Source organism: Falco cherrug, chromosome 9 (assembly GCF_023634085.1).
Source record: "Falco cherrug isolate bFalChe1 chromosome 9, bFalChe1.pri, whole genome shotgun sequence".
Lineage (NCBI taxonomy): Eukaryota > Metazoa > Chordata > Aves > Falconiformes > Falconidae > Falco > Falco cherrug.
The window spans coordinates 9120603-9137571 of record NC_073705.1 but is presented as its reverse complement, the minus strand read 5'-3'; the positions used below and the strand labels follow the sequence as shown (position 1 = coordinate 9137571).

Genomic DNA, 16969 nt, shown 5'->3' with positions numbered 1-16969 from the left:
ACCATCAGGACCAGCCAGGGAAGAGCCCAGGGAACCAGTGGCAGAGAGGGACCTGGGCTCAGCCCTCACCTCAGCTTCGACTGCAGCTTGGGGGACTTCCCAGCGCCCAGCCCTGCGTAGGGGTGAACTGGCAGGACTGGCTGCTCCTGCCCCATGGGCACCTCCCCATGCTCGGCACACACGGCCAGCCCTACTCTCACCCCTTCCTATCTGGCATGGGCAGCGAGGACCCCAGCCCACACCCCACCCCAGCACAGGCACTTTTCCACCCAGCACGTGCTCTCCTCCCTCCAAAGGGCTGGTCTGGGGTCCCCACATTCAGGCAGGACCAGGAGCATCCCTCTGCTCTTGGGGATGAGCCAGGATGAGCTTCGCCCTCCATGCCACCGCTGCCCAGGCTGTACCCTGGGGCTCACCTGCTTCTGCATCCCTGAGGAAAGCTTTTGGAGTCCCCCGGGAGGCTGCTGAGCTACACCACGCTGTGGCCCCGGGGTGGGCTGCACTTTAGGGCAGCCGGGGCAGTGTCGGGGTTAAATGCCACTGCTCCAAGAAAGAGACCTGGGAGGATGCCCGGATCAGCCCGGCATCCCCTGCACTGCCACTGCGTTTTGGGAAGGTGCAGGGAGAGCTGGAGCCTCCCTGTTTGCGTAGGTGGGGGCTTTAGATGGGCACCGCTCTGTTATCCACCACCCAGGGCTTGCTGCAAGAAATCCCTGCCCTGCAACATTTCCTGCACACACCTAGAGGCTGTGAAACCTTGCTGGAGAAGCCAGACGTGGTTTTCCGTGCCCGCCCAGCCTCAGCTCCCGTGGCACAACACTCGGCTGACCAGAGCGCCCGGGTGCCTGCAGGGAGCGGCGCCGAACACCCCTGGGCGATAGCAGCGCAGGCGGAAAAACAACAAAGATGAGAAAACCCAGCGCCCAAGCTAAACAAAGCCCGCCGTGACCGATGGTGGCTTCTGATTTCCACAGCCTAAACCTGCCCCACAGGTGAGGCATGAAGAGGGAGCGACTTGCCATCAGGGAACCGATGGCTTCCCACCCTTCCAAGAGAAAGGCGAAATCCCAAGGCAGAGCTGCACGGCGCTCCAAGGCAAAGCCCTGGAGCTGCGAGGTACAGCAGCACCGCTACCAAAATACAACTGGAAATGCAGGCATAAACCCTGACAAACTGCATCTGTGTTTCCCAACCCCACAAGCAGCAGAGAAACCTGCCGGCAGGGTGTAATTTGGGGTGCTGCCTTGCGATGTATCTCAAGAGCAAGTCCCTGCACAGAATCAGCCCCCTCGCACCCCGCAGCAGGTCAGCAGAGCCCCCCAGCACAGCTGGGACTCCTGCTCCCAGCCAGCCCAGGTTCTGAACCACTGTTTACATCAAGTCTCCCAGATTTGCAAACAATAGGTATCAGCTGGCCTGGGGCCAGGCTATCTCTGGCAAGGATCACAGCTAAGCCTTCCTAAGTGCTTAAATGGGGGCCTACAGGCAATTGTCCCGGGAGTCTCAACTCTTCCCAGAGCCACCTCTGATGTTCCGTTCCTGCTGAGGAGCACAGGGCAGCCGGCGGCACAGCTCACCTGCAGAAAACCAGCTCAGCGAGGATGGCCATGGAGAGGACGAGGATGCAGGGCTGCACCACAGCAGCATCCAGCGTGGGTCATCGCCTCCTGCCCTCCCCGAGCTCTGCTCCTGCTCCCCACCACAGGGTCGAACGGCTTCGGTGCTCCCCTGGAGCTGCCCGGGCATCCTATCCATACCAGTGCAGAGGCTTGGGGAAAGCACACTGTAAAGCACAAAGTATTAACACCACGGGTGACACGGCTTGCTCACAACATGCCCATCCAACAGACGGCAATTTGCTGAGGGGTGCAGAAAGTTTCAGCTTTAGCAGGTTTACCCTGACAGGAAGGGAGCCTGGGTGGCCCGCGTAGGTACAGGAAACCCCTTTCTACCACGCACATCGCTCTGCTTCCTCTGGATTTCTTTAACCTTTCACTCTCAGCCTGATTTATGCCTTCACACTGATTTTTTTCATGCGTGCACTTCCCCGCTTTCCACTCCGGTACTGTGGCTCCACACCAGCAAAAACACTGCCAGGGCCTCGGCACCCATCTGCCCAGAGCCAGAGCAATCTCTGCACGGAGGCCTCCTCCTCTGCCTCTCCCCAGAGCTGCGTTTTTGCAGGCAGCAAGGAGGGGAACATGCAGATGTCCCATGCTGCTGGGCTCGGTGCCGTGCTGTGCTTCGGGGCTGCACGGCCAACACGCGGCTCCCAGCCACCCGTGGGATCTGCGCTGGTCTGCGTGAGATGGGGAGGCTGCAGGCAAAGCACTGGAGCGGCTAATCTGGGACCCCAGGGACACGTCCCAGTGAAGGAAAATCAGAGATGGAGCTTTTGCTGCAAAGGCGCTGGGCAGTGAGCCCCAGGCTCCAGTGCAGCAAGCCCAGCAGTGCAAAGGATGGACTTCATTTTCCTCGCAGAGAGGGAAAGGACCACGACCCAGCTCAGTCTGGAGCCCTCCAGACAGGGAAGCAGCAGACTAGGGAGACTGGGGGAGCCCAAGTGCTTCCACCCACTCCCCAACCCTGGGATGAGCCAGTCCAGGCGGGATGCAGCAGACAGCACCCCACCAAGAGCGAGCATCCCCGGCACCACGAGTATGTGGAGCAGTGCCCAGCAATGCCTTCACAGGCAGGAGGGCATGAGGACGGTGGGGACACAGCCTTAATGTCATTTAAAGGGCCTCTTGGGTGGGAAGATTAGCACCCTGTTCCCAGCCTCGCGGGGATCCCGGCACAGGAGGAATGAAACGTCAGACCCTGTCGAGAAATGTATCCGGACAAGGGGGGGTGGGGGTGGGGGGAACATGCCTCTGCTGAGGCCAAAGGCTCTGGGGCAGCGTCAGAGCAGGAACAGCAGCCCAGAGCCCAGGGGAAGCACTGGGGAAGGTGTCTGGGAAGGAATCACAGCTAAGGTCAATTCTCCAGGCCCCCAGTTTGGGGCATTTTTAACCACCACAGCCAGATAAATATGGAGAGTGGGAGCAGGTAGCCCTGGTGCCACCAGCCATCACCAGGGAGCAGGGATGTGGGGACACAGCCAATGCACCAACCCGGGTTCTCACGTCCTAAAGCTCCATGCCACAGCCTGCATGGTCCCACCCTTACAGCCACCACCATCCAGGGAGGAAGAGAAAATTCCAAAGTGACAGTGAGCCAGGAAAGCATCTCTTCGTCCAACTTCCACGGGACATGGCAGGGCACCTCCAAGGGCCACCCGCTCACAGCGCTCCCCCAGCCCGGCATGGCCGCCGCAGCCGAGGGGAAATGAAGTCGCAAAGGTTATCGTTTCGGTGTTTGACTGAGCATAAAAATCCTGCTCTGAAAACAAAAAAAGGGGAAAGGGGGACAGGGAGAGCGGCAGGGGAGGAGGAGGGCAGCAATGCACAGCACGACAGCCCCAGAAAAACACAGGAGAGGGAGTGCAGGGGCTCACGCCACACTAACGCACACCTCCATTTCAGAAGAGTTTCCTGGGAAAATAAATGCAAAGTCTGTTATAAAAGTTTATCTGCATGTGCGAGAAAGAGCAAGTGCGCCTGACTACGGTATAGAGATGTCATTATTTTCATGCATCTGCCTTACCCAATTTTATTTAGTTGCTTTCTGCACCATTTCATGCTCATTCTGCTGCTGAGCTAGACAATTGCTTTATAACTCTAGGGTGCAATTTCACTGTCTGTGAGCCACACGCACACGCACGCACACAGGGTCTTCGCTGGGATGAAGTAGGGAGCTGCACCTCCCTCCCTCCCCACCCCGATGTTTTGGAGCTTGAATTGCAATGGGTTTTCTTAATAAACAACAAAAAAGAAAGAAGAAAAAAAAAGAGAGAGAGAGAAAATTAAATTAAAATGCTAAGCCACCATCTGTAATGTATTATAATTCAAGGTGCACATGGTGGGGAGCAAACCCAGAAAGCAACGGCTCCCCATTAAGAACGACGAGGATGAACTGGAGGGCAATTTGCTCTCTCACGCTACGTGAATGCAGGGAGACAGAGCCCAGCAGGCTGGAGGGCAGAAGCGCTGTGAATCACGCTGGATTTTTATGATCAATTGAAAGTCACACTTGAACAAGTGCAGATCAAAAGGGAGGGCTGGCCGGGCAGGTGCAGGGCTCTGAGACAGTGGTTTGCAACATGCTAAAAATTGCCTGGTCCCTCGCAGGGACCCCTGCTTCTACCCCATACCCCCAGCCCCTGGCTAAGCATCCCTGCCCCCTCCCCCCATCCCAAGGCTGCAGCAGCCCCACGGGTATGGGTCAGGGTAGCTGTGGGGTGTAAGGGGGTCTCCAGAAGCAGCTCCAACACTGATGCAACGCAACTTGGAGCCACACATCTCCCCACAGCAGTGCGAGCGAGCATCTCCAGCACAACCTGCCGCTGATACGCCGTTATCTGCCGCCGGCTGGCCCTGCTGGCTGGTGACAGAGGCCATGGCTCCTCCGCACCAGGCAGAGCCCACAGCTTCCCTGGCCTGATAAAGTCGCGCATCTTACAAAAATGGGGCAGCAAAAAGAGGAGCTGGGGGCAGAAGGGGGGTCCAGCATGGTCTGGCAAGGATGGCTGGTGGGGAACTGGGGTCTGGCAAGGATGGCTGGTGGGGAACTGGGGTCCGTCTTTCTTTTTTCCCCCTTTTGCAAGAGCACACAGGTCCTCCGAGAGAGGCTGCTGCCCACCAGGGTGCAGGGCAGGGAAGCCTCCCACCCATCGCTCTCTGGGCAGCCAGAACAGCTCCCCCAGCTCGATGCAATGCCCCCGGCTCTGCTCCTGGCTCTCCCTGACCCGCTCTCCTCTGCGCCACTTCACGCCTCTGCCATCACTTACCACCCCACCTGCTCCGAGTAAGCCTCCTCCATCCCACCCCATGCCAACCCCATCTCCCCGCCTCGTCACCTCCACATGTCCAGGCGGATCTCCGCTGGAAGCGCCCCCCCTCTCCCATGCTTCTCCTTCCGCTCTTGCTTCACCGCTGCCGTTGCCTCATTTTGTCTCCGTAATGGGCACGTAGGCGACACACTGCCCACAACAAACTTGTCTCGCAGCAAGCCCACAAAGTTCACAGGAAAAAAACCAAACCCACAAAAAAAAAAAAAAAACCAAAACAAAAACACACACACAAAAAAAAACAACCACCCCACCAACTTTCCAGCACTTACTTGTCAGCCAAAAATGGAAAAACAATAATCAAATGTTTCTGCCTTCGCGCCCAGCACGGCACAGCCAGCTGAAACTAGACAGGGCATCCCTCCCTAATCCGCTCCTGGCAGCCCCAGCACAAAGGATTTGCTCCATTAGCTGGGGGGGCTATAAACCTCGGGGGGGCTCCAGGGCTGCCCCTACCTCCCCCTCCCCTTTTTTCTTTTTTTTTTTGTCTTTTTGAAGTCTGTAAAAGCTGAAGAAAGCCAAAACTCCACAAAAGAGGAGACCTTGAAAAGTAACAACCAGATGGGAATCCCATTACCATTTTATTGGTCACAAATACCAGTATTGCACCTTTTATCTCTTTGCTCAGCAGTGATCTCGCAGCCGATGCGATCCAGGGAACGGGATATGGCTCAGACAAGACCCAACCCAAACACACCAGCAACCTCCACGCAGCGCCCACCCAAACCAAGGAATGAACCTGAAAAAAATAATTCCCTGGGGTCTGAAAACCTGAGCAATGCCCCCGGCAAGAGGAACCACCTTCCACTAGAGCAGAAAGGGGATGTGAACCCTGCCCCTGATGCTTAATAAAACACATATTCAGGGTGTTTCTTCCTCACCCTCTGCTTTGGGAGCACCTGGCTTACACGCAAACCCCATCCGTGAGCTTTCCTTTGCTCCCAGGCCAAAAAGCAGCTGGGGGGGTGGGGGGTGGGGGGATGCCTACCAGGAGCAGGGACCCTCAGAAGCCCACAGGAGCTCCGATCCCAGACGGATCAGCTCTGTGGGGCTGGAAGCCGCCGTCCCAGGCGAGGTTTCACAACCGCCCCACGCCCTGGCTCTGGGCCCCGTTCCCAGCTCCGCTGGCACTCAGCACACCCGTGTGCCTCAGTTTCCCACCCTGTAGCTGTCTCATCTGGGCAGCCTGTGCGTTTTCAAGGCAAGATCCATCCCCTCCCGATGTGCAGAGGCAGGAGCTGGCACAAAAAGGGCTGCGATCGGAATCACAGCCCAAAGGTGCAACCTTGAAACTTTTCTTGCAGACCACAATAACAGAAAAGGAGGAGAAAAAAAAAAAAAAAAAAAAACCAACCATTTTATGCTTATGAGTGGTCTGTTTGAACAGGATTATTTTTTAACTCCACGTTAAACAGAATTTCAAAGGAGGGGAGCTTATTTGGACTTCATTTGAACCCTTTCTTCCCTTTCTTGCAAGGGAATTTTTCCCTGTTTATCTCAGAAAACACCCTCCATTTTGAAATGCTCCGTCTTCTCTAAATAAAAACTCAGGTTGTTTCCCCGACTTTGCTTTGCTTTGCTTTTTCTAAGCGAAGTGTTGTCAGAAAAGGCAAGTTCTCACAGCCAGTTTCCATCTCAACAATAGAGCATTTTCCCAGGCTAAATTGCTTCTGTCTGAAAATCTTCTAGCAGTTTGAGCTGGCTGGCATGTGTGGGGATCCTTCTGTAGGGTTTTTTAAATCCTTATTTGCAATATTATTTCGTCTGCTTTGCGCTGCCTTGATGTTCGAGCAGCCTTTGGAGAGACACAACCACTCCTCCCTCCTCCTCTGTCCTCCCTCCAGGCACACGCTTCCCTTTGAGGAGGAGGAGAGGGGAGAAATAAAATAAAAGACGAGCAAAGAGGAAAATGTCAGAAAGCTGCTTTTTGTGTGTGTGTCAAACGTTCAAAGTTATTCCAGAGTCTAGTCTTTAAATGTAATAAAATACAGCAACTCCTGACAAAATCAATTAAAATAAAACCACCCAGGCTGCCTCCCCTATTGCTTTGTAGCTATACTGACTTTGAGAGCCCACCTGGGCCTTTTAGGAAGCAATTATGGAACCGTCGGGTCAAATCCTGCACCAGCAGCCTGCTGGCCCTGCCGAGCATCCCTCGGCGCCGCGGGCCGGAGGGAGCAGAGACCTAGCTCCTTCGCCCGCCGAGGGAGGTGATGATGGCTCCGACACGGGGCAACGCGCTGGGGATCGGAGCCAGAGAACAGGATTAATTAGAGCCCAATTAGGTTACTGAGGTCGCAGGGAAGGTCCCTGCAATACCCAGCACTTGGCTGGCAGTGATTGGAGGTATCCCCGGCTTTGGTCACCACCGGCATCCCAGTTTGGTGGAGCAGAGCCCAGCCAGGGGGGCAGAGACCCCCTCAGCATCCCCACTCCATCACCACCACCTTCGGTTAAGCTCCTTGCCAAGGGCCAGCACCTCACCGCCTCCCGCAGCAGTGTTGGGGGATGCTGATAGCAAGAAGGATTCGGTGATTTCAGGCAGCCAAGAGCCTCGGGGGAATACCCTGCTGGCACACAGTTCCCCTCAAAAGGCACCAGGATGCTCGGAGGAACTAGCACCCTGTGCAAGAGGCAGGACCAATGAACATCCCAAAGCCCAAGCCCTCGCCCCACGGCGCCACAGCATTTGCTTACTTTACTATCCTGCCAAAAAAATTTAAAAATTAAAAATTCGGTCGGGTGGCAGGGCTCTGGCGTATGGGAATCCACCCCTGCTCCCGAAAACAATACTCCAACAAAAAGGTTTTTAACCCATTTCTTAATAAATATTTATTTTCGCCTTCAAGATGTGGGTGGGACGAAGCCAGGGTGTATTTTCCAGTGAAATGTTTTGATTCCCCTCTTGATATTTTTTTTTTTTCAAACAGGAGCAAATTGCCAATAATAATATTTGCAATGAATAACTAAAATTCTGTGGCTTTCTCCCCCGCTCTCTTTTAAATAAATAAAATGCCCTGAATACGAGAAACACAAACGCTCTCTGCAACACTGCAGGACGACGTGGAGTAAACTCAGGGACCCTCAGAGGATTTATTGAACTGTCACAGCCCAGATTCTGAAAAAGGCAAAAATTCCTTCCCAGCTTGTTTTGTATATGTCAATTGGGAGAGGTCGAGCCCTACACTATGCTTCAGCAAGAGATACCAGGACATGACTATACATTATCTCGTGCTCCTCTGAGGCCCCTCTCTGGTGCGGCCACCGGCAGCCCCACGGCGCCGGCCAGCAGCGGCCAGATGTGGGGCAGATTCCTGCTTCCTCACAGGGATGCTCCGGCAAGCCGTGACACTTTCTGCATCTTTCAGAATTTTTCCTCCACACGGATTTTCCTATCAGCTGTAAATTTCTGAAGCTCAACCAAGCAGAATTGAGGATCAGGTTGAGGTCTCAACCCAGACGCAGGCTCCCACCGATCTACCCTGGGGTTGAGCATCCAGGCTCATCCCAGCCACGTGCCCAATGGCAAGGCAGGGGATGCGGGATGAAGACGTCTCATGGATTCTCACACTCCCACGCTGTCTTTGACCTGAAGCAGCCCCCCAGGCTCCAGGTTGCTCCCCCCGAGCCGGACATGGGGGGTTGTTTTGCTGTTTTCCTCGGAGGCGTTCCTGCTCTGGCCTCAGTACCGTGCACGGCCAGTTCTCACCCCACATCCTGAGCAGCTGCAGCCGTCCCTGGCACGGCCGCGCTGCTGGGAAGATGGACTCGCGGAGGTTGCAACCTGGTGAACTGACCTCTGGGAGGGAAGCACCGGCCTTGGACACCCATTAACTGTTTTTTCCTCCCATGAAGCTGAGCCTTGAGGGAGGGCTTCCCGAGCTCACCGTCCCCCTTTTGCTCCCCAGGGCGCTACCACCTTCTTAAGGAAACGGGCAAGGAAGAAAATGAAGCAATAACAGGATTGCAATGGTCTGAGCCTTGGGAACAAGCAGCTACCCAAAAGATCAAGTTCCTCAGTTTGCACATCAGTCCCCAATGTGGTGCCACGCAAAGCCTGACCTCAGCACATGCACCCCCCCGGGCTGGAGATGTGGATCCCCACAGCCTCGCAAGTGCTCACGCAATGGCTTTTTCTTTATTTTCCTCCTCCTTAGAGACTCAGCGCAGCACAGCCCCCCCAGAGGAACACAAGCAAGACATCCCCCATCACTCAAAACCTAGCAAAGGGAGATCTATAGCTCCAGACAGCTTCTAAGGCATCATCTGCCAGACACCGAGGTGGTCATCAGCCTCCCCCAGGGCTGGAGGTACCTGTGCCATGCAGGAAGGCTGCCCACAGACCCCACCATCGAGCTGCGGGTTGTCCTGTGAGTGGGACAGCAGGCAGAGCCGCAGGGTGACGGCATCCAGCCCAGGAGATGCCTGGGGACGTGCCGTCCTCGTTGGGGAGCCTCTGCCTGGCATCCGCCAGCAGCTCCCGAGACGAGCAGGAAAATGAGATACTACTATTAAAAGTGCCCAGCACCAGCCACACTGCCAGCCCTGACATCAGCAGGGTTATCTGAGTCTAACCGCAGGCAGGACTTGGCCGGGAACCTCCGCCGGGTTATCCTTTTTAGGCCAAACTGAGCTGAGAATTTGATGGGCCCACACAGTAACAGAGCCTGGTTTTGGTCCCCAGTAGCTCCCGTTCTCCAGATCAGGCCCATACTGGTGTGCAGGGAAACAAACTCCACAAGCTGGGCTATTTTTTTTCCCCTCGGCCTGCAAATGCCAGCTCCCAACCGTGAAAGGGGATTGGGCTGGAGAAACACCCTGGCACTCGGCAACACCAGGACCCAGTGGGTTTTGGACCATCCCACCTCCAGAACACACCGAGGCCCTGTGGCCCCACCAGCTCCGCTCTGGTTTGACTGGGAAGGTCTCTGCCCACGTGCTCCTCAAGGCTCCCCTCGCTCTTCCAAACTGCTCCTGCACTTTCAGGCTCAGCCTGCTCAGAGCAGGACCAAGACCTCCTCCTCCAGAACCCACCGTCCTTACAACCACAGCTGATTTTTCCAGTCATTGGTGACCAAAGGCCAGCGGATACAGTTTAGGAGTAGCTCCTGCAGCAGCACAACACACCGCAGACACAAACCCAGACCACGCACCCAACACAGCTCCCGCCAGCAGCTGAATTTTCTCCTAAGGCACCGACGCAGAGGGATCCCTGCTGTCCCGAGGTGGCCGCCTTGTTTTCCCTCTGGATGCTCCCGTGTTGCAAAGACCCACCCTCTCCCCGCCATGCACACACGTCCATTTATAAATGAGCAGATAAATCAGTTGTTTTTCATTTGCACCAGCGTGAAAACCCTTCCCTGAGCCAGCAGCAAGGTGACACACGCTCCCCCCTTCCTCCCCCATCAAAGTCAACCTGACTAATAACACAAGGTGTTATTTAGCATCTGCAGCGTAACAGGAGAGCTCAGGTCTGAAGGAAAACAGAAGTACGAGGCACTCAGGGACACGGCTTAGCTGCGGACTTGGCCGTGCTGCGCTAATGGTTGGACTCGATGGACTTAAAGGTCTTTTCCAACCAAAATGATTCTACGATTCTCTCTACACATAGGGGTCTGATCCTGCCCGTATCAACGGAGGTTTGGACTGTCCTCCCCAAGAGCAGCAAAGGAAGCATAAATACTCAAAACGGTTGCCCCTAAGATTAAACCACTTTTGCAGGGCAAGAGATAGGCATTGTCTGCTCCCGTGGGCGTCTGTGATGATCCCAGATCCACCCGGACTTCGAGGGCAGGACCCGCTCCTGGGGGATGCTGCAGGTGAGATGCTGGCAGCCCCAGCAGCAGCTCTGGGTCAGCCAAGCCAGCAGCATTTCCCACCTTACAGATTGACCAGGGGCACCGTAAAACCAGGATTTGGGGGGAAAGGAGATGCCAGCTTACGAGCTGCCTCCCTGCCAAAGACCCTAGACCACAGCAGTCCTGGAAACTCTCCCGGGGTGGGGGGGAGATCTGATGGGGGACCTTGTGATGGTGTTTATATTTATTCTGCTCTTAGGAACAACTAAAATCAAACAAAAATAATAATAAAAAAACAAAACAAAACAAAACAAGAGAAAGAAACAAACGGAGCACCAGAGGTTGAGCACTGATTTAAAGCCCAGAGAAGCCGGGATGGATGTTCTCGGTGGCCGTGGGCTTGCTGGGCTGGAGGCTGGGAGCCCACGCGCCACCGTGCTGAGTGGCGACAGAGGTGGCAGGATTTGTCCCTCTTCCCCCTCGCCTGGACTTGGCGCCGGGCTACTTCGCTAAAACTTTTCTTCCCCCCACCCTGAACACTGAGCTCTGCAATATCACTTCTCCTGCAACCCAGACGCCAAGGAGGCATTCGCCCTTACAAGCCAGGACTTGACTCAGTCACCACAACGATGGCAAACTCCGGGTTCTCAAATGTAACTAAAAAAGAGGGGGAGGGAAAAGAAAAAAAAATAAGAAAGAAAAAGAGAAAAAAATAAGAAAGAAGAAGGCAGGAGGGTCCCAAATGTGCTGGCTTCTGGGAGCTGCCAGCCAAGGGACGATGCCAGCACAGCGTGGGGGTCCCCGTGGGTGCTGTGCCTCTCCCTGCCCAGCTGCGCACCCCAGATGCCGCGGGAGAGGCGGAGCGGGAGAAAAGGGAAGAAAGAAATAAAAAACAAATTAAACAAAAAAAAAAAGAAATCGAGAGATAAAAGCAAGAGGGAGAAGGGAAGGCTGCGAGCTGCCAAGCCCTCCTGCAGGACCAGCCCGGGGCAGCGAGGGGGCTCTCCCGGCCGAGCCGGGGTGCCCGCTGCCCCGTTTGAAAATACCGCTTGCGCCGCTGCGCCTCGGGAAAAAAAAAAAAAGAAAAAGAAAAAAAAAAGAAAAACTAACCCAAACAACAAAAATACAAAGTAAAATCAGGCGGCGGGAGCGGGGCCACGGGGCAGGCCCGGCCGGCACTTGCCCCGACGCTGACACCGACTCTGCCCCCCCCCGGGGCAGGGGCGCAGCCCCCCGCCGCCCCCCGGCGGACTGCGGGTCGGGCAGGCGGAGGGGGGGCTGTTGCTCGGGAGCTGATCTGATTTTATTTAACCCACCACCCCCACCCCCCCCCGCGTCGGAACGGAGAATCTTTTTCGGAACAAAACTCACCCAGCGGCAGGAAGTGTTTGGTGTCCATCGCTGGTGCTTAACTCATGCCAAGGGGCTCGGTGCGCGGCGGCGGCGAAAAACACACGCAGGGCGCGCGGAGGGGAGGAGAGCGAAATCAAAGCGGAGCGGGGGGGAGAGGGAGGGGGGAAGGGAGGGAAAAAAAAAAAAAAAAAGCCCAAGGGGGGGGAGGAGGAGGAGGAGGAGGAGGAGGAGAAGGAGGAGGAGGAGGCGGGGAAGGCTGCAGCCCCGCACCGGCGGCCCCGCGCAGCGCCGAGGCCGCGGAGTTGTTGCAAACTCCCAACAATGTAACTCCGCCGCTCGGCTGCGCTGGGCGCGATCGGCTCCGCGCCGGGGCCCGCGCAGGGGGGAGCGAGCGCCGCGACCGCCCCGCAGCGACCGCCCGCCCGCCCCGCCGCGCAGCGCCGCCCCGCGCCCGGCCCCGCGGGTCGGGGAGCGATGACAGTAATTTTTTTTTTTTCCCTTTTTTTTTTTTTTCTTAAAGTGATGGGGAAAGGAGGGGGGTGAGGGAAAAATAGGGGGGGTGGACAGAAAAAAAGGAAAGGAAAAAGAGAACAAGAAAAAGAAAAAGGAAAAAAGAAAAAGGAAAAAGGAAAAAAAAGAAAAAGAGAAAAAGATGAAGGAAAAAAGAAAAAGAGAAAGAGGAAGGAAAAAGAATAAATAAAAAGGAGAAAAAGAAAGAAAAAAGAAAAAGAAAAAGGAAGAAAAAATAAAAATAAGCAAGAAGAAGAAAAAAGAACAGGAAGTAAAAGAAGAAAAAGAAAAATAAGAGAGAAGAAGAAAAAAGAAAAGGAAGAAAAAGGAAAAATAAGAAAAAGAAAGAAAAAAGTAGGAAAAAGGGGGGAACGAGAAAAAAGAAAAAAAAGAGAAGAAAAAAGGAAAATAAAGGCGGTGCAGAGCACTGTGGTGGCAGCCTCAGGGGGGGCGGCCCTTGGAGTGATGCTGAGCAATCTCAGCTGCCCCAGCTCAGCTGTCCAGCAGGCAGTGAGACCCTCAGCCCCATTCCCTGTCCCCGGGGTGTGTGTCACACAGTGGCCAGCGTTCAAAGCGCGATTTATTTCATTTCCCATAAATGAGGCACAACAAATAACTCTCTGTGCGTGTGCGGTTCGCCTGCAAACTCTCGCCTCCCCAGCACTGCGGGTACCACCCCACCAGCACTGCTGGCGGCTTCCCAGCGCAGCCGGGAGCCTGGCCCCCACCCCACCCACCCCCCGGCATGCCTCCAGGTTTAATAAATGATACTCAGCCCTGTAAGAATGTGTATTAGTGACTTGATGGACCAAAGCGACTCCACTATGCATGAAGCATATTAAACATCATATCGACCCTCGCTTTTGATGGCCATAACACGCATAACAAACAGTCTCTGGCCATGGCTGCAGCTGCTCACGCACGGTGGGGAGCACCACGGTCACGCAGGAGGCTGGAAATGACACCAGGGACAACTGCTGGGGGGTTCTTCTGGCCCAAGTAACTCCCAGAGCAGAGCCCAGCAATCCCGCAGCGAATGGGGCTGGGGGAAACTGGGGGGCAGCTGGGAGAGACGGGCCACCCATCACCATCCTGGTTTGCAACATGGGCACATGGGCCACGGCCACCAGCCACCATCTCGCTGTGCGACGGAGCTGGGCCGCCCAGCACTTCCGAGCCTCTTATCTGCCATGATTTATTCTTTAATTGGCAAAGCATCTCGTGTAATAAATATTAGCAATCCAGCACCTCCTCCTATAAAAATGAAGCCTCTTATCTTTCATTGCCATATCCCTGTCTATCACCCGCATGCACTTATCGGTCCATCTCATACCTGTCACCTTATCTAAAGCAGCACAGGAGAGGCCCTGGTACCCCGTTTCTCTTACTCTGCTTCCTTCTCCGTGCATGTCTGCCAGCAACAGACCCTCCCTGTCCTGGGCAGACCCTCATACGGGTGGTTAGATACCCCAGCTGGCAACCCCTCTAGATTCTGGTGCAGACCAGCTCGGGACCCCTGCCTCATCCCTGGCACAACGGGAGTTGAGGTGCGATTCATCAGCTTTAATTATAGCAAGAAGAAGGAGAAAACCACCAAGAGGACCCATCTTGCATCAGGCAAGCGGCTGCAAACTGACGCTCACGCAGAGCTGCAGAAGTGAAAACAAAATAAAACATCTTGGATCCTTTTTATCCTCTGCTCCTGTAATTTCAGCATGTCCAAACAGATTTTGGTGTGTGTTTATAACTGGTAACTTCATTTGCTCCCGGGCTGGGACCTTAAATGCCAAGTTTCATCTCCAAGTCAGTTTTTATGGCTGAGTTACGTTAACTCCTGGGAGAAAAAGGGAAAAAAAGGAAATACATAAGGATGTAAAAGAAAGTTGGGGGTTATTAGAAAAAGCAGCTCTGAAGCCTCTAAGAGTGGGTCAGCAGGGCAAAAATCATACATCTCGTGGATACCTGCGTATAAACCCCGACAGCAAAAAGGTAGAAGTTGGTTTCCTGATACACAACCTGGAGCTCATCGTTGTGTCTTATAAGGGGAAACACCGCGGGGCAATGGCCACCCGAGCCTCGCCGGGGCAGATCCGGGCTCTCGCTGCCCCTACCACACCAGTCCCCTTCGAGCCATCAGTGAGCACTGGCCTTCAGGGCTCCGAGCACAGCCACGGAGGTCAGACAGCCTGCCAGCCAGTGGGAACGGCTCACCCCGCCACCAAGCACGGGGGGGATCTGCCCCACACCTCAGGATCCCAAAGCACGCTTAGCGCAATGGCTGCAGCAGATAGCAGGGTTATTAGACCCATGGCTGAAAATCCACCTTTGTAGACTCTAACACATGAAATTACCATAAGTAGGACATTTCACGCTCCTCTCCCATCAAGCTGTTTAGAGCAAATTAAATTTCTCCCTAACCAGCCTGTAACAGTTCGTGTTAGATGTGGATCTAAATGTTAATTGCAGTGACAATAACAGGTCTGATCCTGCAGTCCGTATTTGGGTAAAACCTCCCACAGAAGCCAAAGGAATTTTGCCCCAGAGAAGACAGCTGGATGCAGTCCCACATTTCCAGTCTCTTGAAGATGCCAGAAGGTAGCAAGGATATTTCTGTGATGTTACAAACCTTCTCTTCCTCCCCGCCCCCCCTCCCCTCAATTCTTTAATGCACTATTAATTTAATAAGCTCTACCGGGCTGCCTAATGCTGTGCTCAACTTCAGCTTTGCACTTCCTAGCTAAGGACTTAAATCATCACGGGGGCGTGATGGGGGGGAAGAGATGTTAAGATAATTTTTGCAGGTCGTTGGCTTGTACATCTGCTTGATGCAGGGATGCTTGAAGGTCCTACGCTATCTGGGAGAGATGTCTCGAGATGTCTCGTGAAACTCTGGGCGGCTCTTATTCTCTCTGCCCTTGGTTAATGCAAGTACCCTTTAGCCTGGCATCCCAAGGAAGGCGGGCTGATGTGACAGGGTAATTCGGGGTCCGCCTGTCCTCGTCTGAACAGCGTCCGATCCTGTCACTCAATTCTAGCTGAATTTGACAGAGAGATACTATGTTCATTCACATGTAAGAGTCAATTATGCAAAGGCTTCTCCCTCCATCCCCACACTCAGGACATTTGGGGCCGAGGGACCTGGGGGCATCAGCAGGAGGTAGGCACTGAGCTGCTTTGGGGGTCCGAGACTGAGGCTGAATTCAGAGCTGGGCACTTGGGCACAGTGAAGGGATTTGGCAATCACAGCTTTTATTATTTTTTGTAAGTGATTCCAGCTTATCTTGTCCGTAACCCAGAATTATCTGATGGGACAAAAGTAAAACCTGCTGTGCTTCCCCTACTGTTTCATGCTCTCCTGCACAGTTAGAAAAAAACCCCATCTATTTCCCTCCCCGGCTACATTTTATTACAGATAAAAGAAAGAATAAATACAAAGTTTGAGTGAGAAAGAACAGGAGAAGTTCACGGGCCGTGGCTGAGCTGCACCTCCCCCTGCACAGTGAGGGGCAAGGCTGCCATGGGTGGCCAGAGCTATGCCGATGTAGGGACAAGGGTGGCTGCAGCCACCAGCCTGGGGCTCCGGGCCACAGAGTGCGTCCCCCCCACCCCCGAGAAGGCAGCGTGTGACTCCAGCACTCTAATTGCATTTGTGAGCTGAATACCAAACGTAGCCAAGGAAAGACACCTTCCACTCGTGCACACTTTGTGGGACTTTCCCAGGCTTGTCCTCAACTCCGGCAACCTGCTCCTCCCAAAGTCACTGCAGGTTGCAGGAGCTTGAACCCTTGGGATGCTGTAGGATCAGGATCTGGATTACCCATCTCCCCCAGGAGAATTACAGGCTGCTGAAATGTCCATGTGCTGTGGCGCTTTCTGCCTGGGGTATCTGGCCGATAGCTCTCCAGGACAGGATCTGCCTCTTGTTCTCAGGGGTGAGAGGAGCTCACGTGGTGCTGTTCTTCCCAGTGCCAGCCGGACTCCCTTGCAGCCAAGAGGTACTTTGAGGGACAGGGCAGGGGCCATGGCATCACACAGGGACCCTGGAGTCTAAAAGTGGAGGTAGTCCCCAAGCACACAAGTCAGCGGAGTCTTGCCAGGACCTCTCAGCATCTGTCAGACACATCCAAACCATCCTTGCAAACCCAAACAGCTGCAGGGGGTGGGTCCCTGCTCCCCAGGGAGGCACTACACACAAGAAATAGCAAAAACTCTAAAGGACAAGACATTTCTCTAAGTGCTGGAGATTCAAACTGCTTTGTTTTTTTCCCAGCAGCACTTAACAGGCTGATGATGTTTGTTTATGAAGTGAAATGCACATGATTTATTTGATCTGCTGGAGCTGGAGAGCCGCATTCCCACG

The 16969-nt window shown here is 54.4% G+C and overlaps 1 protein-coding gene across 3 annotated transcripts in view; it reads right to left on the bottom strand.

Moving 5' to 3' along the window:
* RXRA (retinoid X receptor alpha) overlaps positions 1 to 12508 on the bottom strand; it is a 119178-nt gene extending 106670 nt beyond the window's left edge. The window contains exon 1 of one of the 3 annotated variants that reach the window (XM_055720076.1): positions 12118 to 12508. In XM_055720076.1, the coding sequence (XP_055576051.1) occupies positions 12118 to 12145 (28 nt within the window). In that variant the 5' untranslated portion in view covers positions 12146 to 12508. Of the gene's footprint in view, positions 1 to 4957; positions 5094 to 12117 lie in introns of those variants that run through there. The other 2 variants (XM_055720077.1, XM_027809355.2) reach the window with 2 other exon arrangements.
* Between the last annotated feature and the right edge of the window lie 4461 nt (positions 12509 to 16969).